Source organism: Lipotes vexillifer, unplaced genomic scaffold, assembly GCF_000442215.2.
Source record: "Lipotes vexillifer unplaced genomic scaffold, Lipotes_vexillifer_v1.1 scaffold469, whole genome shotgun sequence".
In the NCBI taxonomy this organism is placed as follows: Eukaryota; Metazoa; Chordata; class Mammalia; order Artiodactyla; family Lipotidae; genus Lipotes; species Lipotes vexillifer.
This window is the reverse complement of record NW_006788006.1, coordinates 2,831,692-2,843,318: the sequence shown is the minus strand read 5'-3', so window position 1 is coordinate 2,843,318 and position 11,627 is coordinate 2,831,692. Positions and strand designations below refer to the sequence as shown.

The following is an 11,627-nucleotide window of genomic DNA, read 5'->3' as shown; positions in this document are numbered from 1 at the left end:
GGCCGGTTCAGCCACCACCCACAGTGCCCACATGCACTAACCCCCAGGAAGAGACTTACTTCTGAGCTCTGGCAGGACCCGGCGGAGCAGGGAGAAACCACAAGGCAATTTTAATCTCAGCACACCTGGGCAGCCCATGCCCAACCCTCCCACGTGCGCCACCCCAGGGCCAGGCTGGGGGCCCTGGACGGCGGAGGGGCTGCTGCCCTTGCTCTAGGGAGAGGTCCAGCCTCTGAGGGGGTGTTACCAGCCCTCAGGGATGCGTCCTCCCTCTGCCCCCTCCCTCCAGCAGTGCCTCACAGCAAATGCAGCTGTCTCCAGCCCTGCAGCCCCACTGTATGCCTGCCTGTGCCAAGCTCCTGGCCCTGGAGGTGGCATTTAGTCCAGAAAACTATGCCCATACCATTTCCCGAAGGGGAAGTCAAGGCTTAGAGGGGTAAAGCCGGTGCCCATTGGCATCCTAGCAGGATTTGCACCTGAGTCTGCCACTCAGCCTCTGAGACCTTGGCCCCCTGGACAGCTGCCTATGGGGCTGGTGGCGGGGGGGTTGTCCTCACCCCTTCTCTCCACCCCTTCTGTAGCTAAACCAGCCCAGGGAGACCTTTCCAGGTAGGGCTCTCCTTTCCTCCTCACTAGTCCAAACTCAACCCTTGCACACCCACATGTGATAGATGCTCGGAGAGGCCCCTTGGGGCCCACCCATGCTGGGTGTTGCCAGGACCCCTGAGAGGACCCAGCCCTCGGTCTGGAGAAGTGGAGGTGGATACAGACACCCCTAGCCCTGGAAGTTCGCGGAGACTTGCTAAGGAGCCACTGACATGCCTGCCCTGGGCAAGTCATTCTTGGCATCTCTGGAACCTTCCTGTTACAGGTTGAATGGTGTCTCCCCAGAAGATATATTGAAGTCCTAACCCCCAGAACCTCAGAATATGACCTTCTTTGGAAATAGGGTCTTTCCAAATTTAACGAGTTTAAGATAACTGGTGTCCTTATAAAAAGGGGGAAATTTGGACAGACACATACAGAGGGAGGACAATGTGAAGACACAGGGAGAACATCATATGAAGATGGGGGACTGGAGCAATGCTTCTATAAGCCAAGGAGCATCTGAGGCTACCAAAAGCTAGGAGAGAGGCCTGGAACAGATCTTCCCCTAATGCCTTCAGAGGGAGAATGGCCCTGCCGACACCTTGATTTTGAACTTCTGGCCTCCAGAGCAGTGAGATCATAAATTGTTTTAAACCACCCAGTTTGTGGTACTTTTGTTAAAGTAGCCCTAGGAAATGTGTACACTTCCCAAACCTATGCTGTGTTCCTCAGTTTGTCCTCTCCAAGACCACTGTTTCCTTTTCACTGGCTGCTCGTACTGCATTCCCCTCATGGGGACTCTCCAGCTCAAGAAGATGCCGTGGCTCCCTCATACCTGCAGGTGGTACCTCTGGTCTCCCTGGCACTGTGCTCATTCCCACCTCCCCGCCTTTGCCCAAACTGTGCACACTCCCTGGTATGCCTGCCCACCTCTCGTTTTCCTACCCAAATCCCATCCACCCTTCAGGCCCTAGTTCAAACTTGCTTGATTTCATCAGCTGTTCTCATAAGGCCACTGTTTTTTTGGAGGTGTTCAGGGGGACCTAAGGGTGAGCGAGATAGTCCTTCCCCAGAACAAAGGGACACAGGTAACTCACAGAGCAGGTGCCTTCTCCACAGACCTAACTCTCCTCAATTCCTACCCTCCGACTTCTCCCAAAGAACCTTCTGGGACATCCCTTGGGGCAAGGTCTAGAGCAGAGCCATGTCTGTGTCCCCCATGCCTGGCACACCAGCTGGTGCAGGAAATGTTTGTGGAATGACCAAATGAACATATCGAGGGTAGTAATAACAACAACAATAACAGTTCCCATTTTCAGAAAATACTGTGTGACAGGCAGGTGCAGGCAAATCATCTGGTCACCCCAATTGTTTGATCCACACTCCATTCCTGGAGAAGAGGCATGTCACCATCGTCTCCACTTTACAGATAAGAAAATGAAGCTTGGACTACTGCAGTCACTTGCTTAGGCCCCACAGTTAGGTGGCAGAGACTAGATTGGTACCCAGTGGTCAGTAAACAACTGTTGAAGGGTCAACAAGGAGGGCCTTGGGGTCTTATGAGGAAATAGGACTAACACCTGGGCACAGTGAAGTCAAGCAGGTGGGGTACCAACTCCTCTCCCTGCTTCATAGGTGATAGTTGAAGCAGAGGTCGGGGGTACCATGTGTTACTGAGTGCTTGCTCTATGCCAGGAACTATGCCAGGCATTTCTGCACATCACTCCATTTAGACCTCTCCACAGTCCCATGAAATAGGGACTGTTATCATGAGAAATTAATCCAATCATAACAGTAAACACAATAAATGTAAATGGACTAAACTCTCTACCTAAAAGACAAGGATGATAGGGGCTCAAGGAGACTTTTAGAGTGATGAATCTGTTCGTTATCTTGACTGTGGGGCTAGTTTCATGGATGTATACATATGTTAACACTGACCAAACTGTACACTCTAAATAGCTGCAGTTGACTGTATGTCGATTATACCTTAATAAAGCTGTTCTTTTAAAAGAGGCAAAATTATTAAATAGGATTAAAAAATTAAAGTCAAGCTGACTGAGCTTCTTCTCCCATGGCCTGATCTCGCTATGGTCACACTCCATTACCCTCTTGTGCCCCAGGAGCTGACCGCCCCAGCCACACCCTGGGGTCTCCCCACAATAAGCTTCCTGTCTCTACCGCTCACACCAGGGTTCTCTGTGCTGCCTCTCATCTCTGTTCCCTATGGGTGACTTGGTTGCCTTCCTGTTGTACTAGTTCAGACCCTAACATTGTTTGCCTCACTTTCTGGTTCATCAGCCCCTGAGTCTGGCCTGAGAGTTCTTGGGGCAGGGATCCATCTGATTTTCCTAGGGAAGCCCAATTGTGAATGAGGTTTTCCAGGATGTAAGAGCTGGGAATGCATGGGCTCATTCTGAAAAGTGCTTAAAAACACAAGTTTTTCTATTTTAAATCAGCTACTATGTGACTCAACTGTAATTTATACGTGAGTGCCCAATCCCACAGGATTTGAAACTGTTTAAATTCTAGACTGTGTACTGTCCCATACATCCTATATGTAGCTACTGAGCATTGAAATGTGGCTGGTCTGAATAAAAACAGGCTGTTAAGTGTAAAATACATACCAGACTGCAAAGATTTAGTATAAAAAACTTTCTAAAATATCTAATTAATGATTTTTATATTAATCACATATTAAAATGATAACATTTTGGATATATTAGATTGAATAAATATATTAAGATTAATTTCAACTTTTAAATTATGTATGTGGTTCACATATTTCTTGTGGACAGTGATTGGCATACTATGGTCTACAGGCCAAATCTGGACAGCTGTTTGCTTTGGAAAATAAAGCTTTATCAGAGCATAATTACACCCACTCATCCTTGCTGTCTTCCTGCTACAACAGCAGAGTTGAGTAGCTGTGGCAGAGACATTTTGGCCCACAAAGACTGAAATAATTAATATCTGGCCCTTTACAGAAAAAGTCTGCCAACTTTGGCTGCACATTGGACTCACCTGAGGAACTTAAGCTTGAGCTCAGGCTGTATCCCAGACTCTACTGTAACTGGTGTTGGGTATGGCCTGTGGGATTTTATTTTATTTTTTTAAAATTTTTCAGCTACGCTGTGCGGCTTCTGAGATCTTAGTTCCCCAGCCAGGGATCAAACCAGCACCCTCAGCAGTGAAAGCGTGGAGTCCTAACCACTGGACCACCGGGGATTTCCCAGCCTGTGGGATTTTAAAAAGCACCCCCACGTGACTCCAATGAGCAGCCAAGATGAGAACCACTTGATTAAATAATTCTCAGGAAAAAGGGACAACAGAGAAAATTAAGTAATCTCTAATTATCCCACATGATCACATGAATCAGGCCACAGATTTAATTCTGAGCTTCCTGGAAGCCAAAGCAAAAAGGGGAAATTGCTTCAGTGTCCAAGGGGAGAGTCATTTTGGCTATTCCAGAGAATAAAATATGCTACCTGCCACCATGTTGGGTGGTTTGCATGATTTATCAGAGGTGACTGTTCTGGACAAGTGCTGGGTCCATCACCTGCCTCCCTCCGACCAACCCACTATCCCACCCAGCACTGAAGCTGCAGGCCCCAACCAACTGACCACCTGGCATGGGAATGGCCATGATGTGGCCATGACGAGCTGTCTGGCCTAGTCTGCAGCCTCCTCCCCGGGGGCCAGGGCTGCCTCCGTGCCAGGTGGACACAGAAATGCAAGTGGGAAAGGTGTTGGACTTACTGATGGATGGCTTGAAGGAACTTACGCTGGTGTTTCCGAACCCGGGCGTGGTCTGGCTTTTTCACCAGCCTGGTGTGTTTGTAGATGAGCCACGTCTCCCTGAGAACGTTAGCAGCGGCGTTTTTTACCTGAGGCCAGAGAAAGAACAGTTCCTTAGAGTAGCACAAAACTATGGAAGGCTCTGGAAACCTCCAGAAACTCCTGGTAATGCCCCTCTGGGGTCCTGGGACTGTAGGTCAGGACCATGTTTACACATCCACATCTGTGCTGTGTGTGTGCACGCGTGTGTCTGCCTAACACACATCACTCACCATGGGCCAGACCCTTTCTATACAACTTGCATATGTTAACTCAGTGAATCTACACATGCCGGTATCTCTCTCATTTTATACGTGAGGAAACAGAGGCACAGAGAAGCTGACCTGCTGAGTTCATCCGGTTTATAAATTGCATCTGGTTGCCTCACCGCGAATCCCTGACTCTTGCTGAGGGGCCTGTGACTGGGCTGTGACTGGGCACAGAAGTGGACACCTGTGCACAGCTTAAGGGTGTTCACATGGTGGTACAGCCCAGGGCAGTCTGGGCACACACAGGCAGCGCGGCATGACCCGTGGGCACGTGTGCAGAATTAAGGTGAGGTGGGTCTGCCCTTGAGGACCAGGAGGCAAAGTGGCTGTGATGGGGCTGGCGTCCTTACCCGCTTGGTGAGCTGAGTGTCCATCATGAAGTTGTGCACGTGTTTCTCTGCCTTGGTGAGCTCCAGCTTCCGGGCCACCACGGCCACCACGAGCGCCGTGCAGCCAGCCCCCTGCATGAAGAGGGCGAGGGGGCATGTCAGGGTCCACCTCGTATGGGTTGCAAGTAGGATACCCTCCTTCCTCCAGGAAGCCTTCCTGGTTCCTCCCCCTCACATTTGCCCTCCAAACCTGCAGGGTTGGCAAATCCCATCTTCTGAGTTCACTGACTCCCAACCCCACTAGCTTAATATCCATCAAACGTCCAGGGAGCCTGTGCCATAGATTAGTTCATTCGATCCCCAACAACCGCGGGAGGTAGGACCGCTCTTATCCCCACTGGGCAGAGGGGGAGAGTGAGGCTCGGAGATAAGAAAAAGGACAAGAAACAGGCAGGATCCGCATGTACACTTGGGGCTGAGGCCCACGGAGGTGGGAGGATTTGGAAGCATTTCCCTCCAGGCTTTGGGGTCTGGATGATGGGGACAGAGACCCGGCTGACATGTTGCTGACCAGTAATGGGGGCGGATTCTGCTGGTAGGGTCAGAAGGGTGGCGAGAAAGAAGGGTCAGGCCAGCTGCCTGCGGTGGGGCATTTGCAGGAGGAAAGAGGCAAAGTATTGGTCCCAGGATGCGGGGAAGTAAAGGGAGGGGACATCTCCCCAGTGATGGGTTCCCTGCTCTAGCAACCACCCTCCCCAGTATGTTCTGAAAAAGAGGCCAGAGAGGACTTGCTTGTCCACTTGGGGGCCACTTGAGAGACAGAAGGGCAGGAGTGAGGATCCGAGGGGGAGGGCAAGGCTGAGAGGTAGGGGTGGGGGGCAGTGAAAAGTGATGCAGAAGGAGGGCGGGAAGGGGAACCTTCTGCCACTGAGAATCAGGAGACGGGGAGCCCAGGACATCCAGGTGTCATCAGCCCCAGGAGTGGTGTGGAGCAGCTGGCAGGGGCCAATGAGGGGGCCAGAAGGTGGCTCCCCACCTGCGCTGGAGGCTGTCTTTGGCACCGCATCCACCTGCTGCTTCCTCCTGCAGCTACTGCATACAGGATGGAAGGAAGGAAGAGACCTGGGCTCAGCCTCTGAGGGCCAAGGGAGTGGCTAGTTTTTCTTCCGGATGGAAGGAAACATTTACGGGGAAGGGTGGGCACCAAGTCGCCCCCTGAGGAGACCCCATCATGCGTTCCTGGCCAGGACGAAGGTCTTGGGAAGACTCAGGAGTCTGTGTTCAAGAAAAGCCCTGTCCCCATATCTCTTCCCTCTTTGTCTCCCTCCCATATACATATGGGAACATATGTATATGTATAACTGACTCACTCTGTTATAAAGCAGAAACTAACACACCATTGTAAAGCAATTATACCCCAATAAAGATGTTAAAAAAAAAAAAAAGAAAAAAGAAAAGCCCTGTCAACTGGGGCAAAGAAACATACTGGAAACCTCCATGTGGAATACTGTACCCCCAGGAAAAGGATCAGCCAATGACTCCGCACAATAGCATGGATGCCACGTCCAGCAAAAGACACTGAGTTCAGAGGAGGCCATGCTGGGATGCCTTGAAGTTCAAGAATGAGCAAATGTGTGCTTTATAAGCTATCGGAAGGGGGTGAGTCCGTGGGGCAGAGACTGGGAGGGGACACACTTGGGCAAGGGTAGAAGAGGAGCGGTCTAACAGAAGAATTTGAAAGTGGCTTAAAAGACCAATGTGTGGGGAATTCCCTGGTGGTCCAGTGGTTAGGACTCTGCACTGTCACTGCCGAGGGCCCGGGTTCGACCCTTGGTCAGGGAACTAAGATGCCACAAGCCATGCGGTGTGGAGAGAGAGAGAGAGAGGAGAGAGAGAGAGAGAGAGAGAGAGAGAGAGAGAGAGAGAGAGAGAGAGAATAAAGACCAATGTGTGGCTTCGTATGATGCCTGGCTGTGTGGTGACAGAGAAAAGCAAAAAACATCCCTGGGTGTAAACATTCCTGCACATGCCGGGGGCGAGGGCCTGGAATGAGCCACAGGGTAAACACAGAACTAATTTTCTGGAAGGAGCCTCATCCCAGAGAAGAGAACATGGCTTTTCTGTTTCGCTGCGGGTTTTCTGGGTCTAAAGCCATCATCTTATCTGAGAACTCTTCTTTATTCGTTTGTAAAGTTCATTTGCTGGGGATGGGGGTAGGGGAGTGGATTGTGGCCGAATTTTAGTTTTTTTGTCTTCCAATCTCACAAAATAACGTAAGCAAACAGGCATAATGCCTTTTAACTGAGAGAGGGTCTAGGTCAGCTTGTCCAGGAGAAGCAAGACCCCGGTGGGGGCCAGAGGAGGACGTGGACCCCCAGCTTGTGTCCAAAGAGGAGGGGACAAGAGGTGAAGAGGGGAGAGAGCCATGGGCCTTGGGAGATGTTGACAACAGGGTCAGTCTGCACTCAGTGAAGCGGGCTGGGAGGAGCCAATGGAAAGACAGCGCTTCCCTCTGCAGGAGGAAAGGAAACCATGGTGGGAATGGCCTAGTACTTTTCTTTTCTTTTTTTTTTTTTTCCAGTACGTAGGCCTCTCACTGTTGCAGCCTCTCCCGTTGTGGAGCACAGGCTCCAGATGCGCAGGCTCAGCGGCCATGGCTCACGGGCCCAGCCGCTCAGCGGCATGTGGGATCTTCCCGGACCGGGGCACGAACCTGTGTCCCCTGCATGGGCAGGTGGACTCTCAAACACTGCGCCACTAGGGAAGCCCAGCATAGTACTTTTGCAAGAACAAAAGCATCTCTCTACGAAGAAAAGGAAGTGGCCTGGGGCGGACCCTGGGGGGAATCGGGTTGGTTGACGTCCTTTGGCTTGTGGGTGTTCATTGATTTTTTTTCACAAATTGAAACCGAGGAGGGCCCTGTGGGGCTCCTGGGCAACAGAAGCCTTTGGAACAGTTGCTAATCAGGGAAGGGAGGGGACGCAGAGACAAGGGAGGAGCAGCCAAGAAACCATAGGGCAGCCTTGGGGGCAGGTGCTGGCTCCACCTTAAAGGATGCACAGAAGAGTATCTTTGAGCTCTTCTGCAGAACTAAGGCCCCCAGCAAATGGAAGATGAACTATTTGATGAAGTTTCTTCATTCCAGAGAGAAGGTCATAAGTTTGATAACCTCAAGAACCACAGAAGCTCATCAGGAGATCACCTGAGGCCAGATTAAAGGAATGAAGGCCCTGCGCACACTCTGAGCCTTATCAGCAGCTCCGTCCATGAACCATTGTATAAAACTCCTCACCAAATCCTCCCAGGCTGGGACACACAGTTTTGAGGGGCATGAGCCTGCTGTGTCCCCCTTTTCCTGGCAGAGCAATACAGCTATTTTTTCCTACCTCACCCCAAACTCTGACTCCAGGATTTGATTCAGCACCAGTGCACAGAGGCCGAGTTTTCGGCATCAAAATGAACATGCTAGTTGGGGGCTGGGGAGAGGGGTTCCCTACTGTACGTCGAACAACTCGTAATTCAAAACATGGAAAAGCACTTGTGGAGATGAAAGAAACTTGGAGAGAAAGAAGGTTCCAGAAGGAGGGGATGGGCAGGGTAAAGGGAAGGCACTAGACGCCAAAGTATGCCCATACAAGCAGGCGGACTTGAGAAGTCTTTAGGGAAGAAGGGGTGCTGCCTGGGCCCACAGGAGTCACAAGCGATAAACCTTACACCCAGGGGCTCAGTGGGGTGCTCAGGACACCCCGGTAGTCAGGGGAGGATGGAGAATTGGGCTGTGATGGCAGGGCTCAGAGGGTATTGACTGGGTATCCGAGGCGTTCATGACTCTAGGCATTTCATATAAATGAACGGACTCAGTCCTTGCAAGAAGCAGAGGGAGTGGCGGAAACCGAGGCACAGAAGCATCAAGCCCGTTGCCCTGGATCCAAGGGTTGTGAATTCAGCAGGCTGCGGAACATAAAGGGGCAAAAATGACTCTTGGTTCAGAGTGGACCACAGCATCTGGACTGGAGAATACAGTGGAAGCTACATCTCTAGGGCTGGAAGAACCCAAGAGATGTCCCCAGGAAGCCTGAGGGTGTCTTCTGTGTCATATCAGAGGGAAGGAGCAGGGTGGCGGAGGGGTGGGCTGACACAGGGAGGAACTCTGAGCAGGTCCACCTTGAGTTGAGACGGCGTGAGCTCCCCGTCAGTGGGGGTGTGCAAGGGCCCTAGCCCTTACCATGATGCCAGTGAGCAGGCACACGCCCTTCCCGCAGTAGGTGTGGGGCACCATGTCGCCGTAGCCGATGGAGAGGAAGGTGATGGAGATGAGCCACATGGCCCCCAGGAAGCTGCTGGTCACTTCCTGCTTGTCATGATACCTGGGGGTCGGGGGGAGCCAGGGAGGGTGCAGTCAATCCACACTGGTCCCTCTGCTTTCATCACACCCCCAGGAAGGCAGGGCCCTGGGTCCACCTGGCTGCATGGGGGCCTTGACTGCAGGGAGCTGATCACTCCGGAGGCTCAAAGTGTCCAGGGCACCACTATAGGGCGGGGTGGGGGGACGGTTAGTGCCAGGGGCAGCCCTGTGGTCCTCCTGAGGGTACCACAGAGCAGAGGGCAACCATCCTCCCCAGCATCCCTTCCAACTTTCTCCTTTCACCTGACCCCCAGGCTGCTGGTTATTGGGCAGAGAGGGGTCCACGTGTGGGTGACGCACATGAGCGTGCGCACATGAGGGGGCATGCACATGTGTTCACGCATGTGCACACAATCCCCCTCCCAAAGACAGACACACAGACAGAGGCGAACACGGGTGGCCACGGGCACCAGAAGCGGCAGGAAGTAGAGGCGAGGATTCAGGTCAGACACTAGGAAGAACTTCCCCAGCCAGCAAGGTCCCAAGGAGGGAGGAGGACCCTACGGGGAGACAGGACCACACCCTGGGGCTTGGGAGTATTAGGGAAGTCAAACTGTGCAGGGCAGCTGCTCCAACCTCGGGTCTGGGGTTCTCCTGGCAGTCAGGAGGGAAGCGGCAGCTTGCTTGGCACTGGCGAGAGGCCTGGGACTCAACTTTTGTTATTCAGGGGGACAGACCCCAAGGCTTCGCAAGGACATGGTTTTGTCCCAGTCAAAGCCGGGCCTGGGACCCTGGCCACAGGCTAGGAACTGGTTCAACCTATGGTTAGCCCAGGTGGGGGCGGGGGGACTAAGGGATTGGTCCTCTGGGTCTGGGGATGGCTCAAGGTTTTGCTCCAGCTCAGCCCCCTACCTGCAAAGCCCCTCCAGCTCTGGGACGTCAGGAAGCCCTTTCCAGCTGACCCCCTCCTTCCTAGGCTGCAGGGGCAGGGCAGGGGGAGCTGGTGGGTAGGGCTGTTCCAGGCAGATGGGGCTGGGGTCAGGGGCTCAAGATAAGGAGGAGATGGAAACCCAAAAGGTGGGAAGGAGGGTTGGAAGTCTTCCCAGCGGGTCTGGGCTTTGAGAGTCCCTGCCCCACTGGAGGGTCGGGTGCCATTCCAGGCCCCTTCAGCCTGGACTTCCAGGCTGCTTGCTGGACAAGGGGGACCAGGGACTGAACCCCATCTTTCACTGAGGCATGTGAGCCCCAAGCTGCACCAGCTTCCACCTCTCAGGAGACCAGGGCTCCACACCCAGGAGGCAGGAGGAGTGGGGAACCCATCAGCCATCGGGGGAGGCTCCAAGCCCAGCTGGAGCTATGGTGGGTGCTACAGGACCACCCAGGACCAGGGAGTGGGGGGACATGCAGGAGGTGGGGTGGGACAGAGCCACAGGGGTGGAGCGAGGCAGGCGAGAGGGCGTCAAGCAGTGTCAGAGGGCTCAGAATTTAGGATTGGCTGCCCCCCCCGGGCCCTGCCCTATTCCCCACCCTTACCAGGCACCCCTGCAGTGACCCAGCCTTGGACCCCAGGGATGCCTGATGCAAGGCACCCTCTCCCACTCCCCATATCTCAGTCCTGAGGTCTGTGGGAACTGGCACGGGGGGTACATTAGGGGTCCAAGGAGCCCCTGTGTGATCCTCAGACAGTAAACCTTGATGACAGAAAGAGCTAGGCCCTCACCCCCATCAGCCCGACATCAGGCTGAGGCAGGGGTCATGGAGGAGGCGCTTGAAGGGGTGAGGACTGGGGATCTGGGGGCAGGTCCAGCCCAGGAACCTCCCAGGAAGCCCAGTCCCAGCCCCAGCTAGGCACAAGGCAGGAGAGACCCCTTCCCAGACAAGGCACCCCCATGCCCTGAGAGGTCCAGTGGGGCCCCTCCTTCTCCTGGAACCGCTGGGGGGTTTCTGGAGACAATCAGGAACTAGGCCCTCAGGGATGTCCACCCTCAAGGATGTCCCTTTGCCCCTCAGAGCCTCAGTGTCCTCATATATAAGTCGGGTTGATGGCCCTGCACCTTCCAAGGCTGTTCAGAACAGACCCCTCACGGGGGTCTTGAAAGCTTGGATGGTCTTCTCGTTTACCCCAGACCCACTTAACTCTCCGAGGGAGCTGTCTGAACCCCTGGGGCCAGCTGCCCCGACAAGGCACCAGAGCTAAGTAAGCTCTTTTCCCCCCTTCTCCCCACCACTGCCCCACCTTGGTGACAAGGACCCCAGGAA

General features: G+C 53.5%; 1 protein-coding gene and 1 non-coding gene across 3 annotated transcripts in view; one reads left to right on the top strand and one right to left on the bottom strand.

Moving 5' to 3' along the window:
* KCNN1 (potassium calcium-activated channel subfamily N member 1) overlaps positions 1 to 11,627 on the bottom strand; it is a 21,490-nt gene that overhangs the window by 5,087 nt on the left and 4,776 nt on the right. For both annotated transcript variants that reach the window (XM_007461035.1, XM_007461034.1), the window contains 4 exons: positions 9,249 to 9,390; positions 5,045 to 5,155; positions 4,348 to 4,475; positions 60 to 68 (listed from right to left, as the gene is read on the bottom strand). In XM_007461035.1, coding sequence (XP_007461097.1) covers positions 60 to 68; positions 4,348 to 4,475; positions 5,045 to 5,155; positions 9,249 to 9,390 — 390 coding nt within the window. The remainder of the gene's footprint in view (positions 1 to 59; positions 69 to 4,347; positions 4,476 to 5,044; positions 5,156 to 9,248; positions 9,391 to 11,627) is intronic.
* TRNAD-GUC (transfer RNA aspartic acid (anticodon GUC)) lies at positions 6,793 to 6,865 on the top strand. The gene has a single exon. It is a non-coding gene; the product is annotated as a tRNA-Asp (tRNA).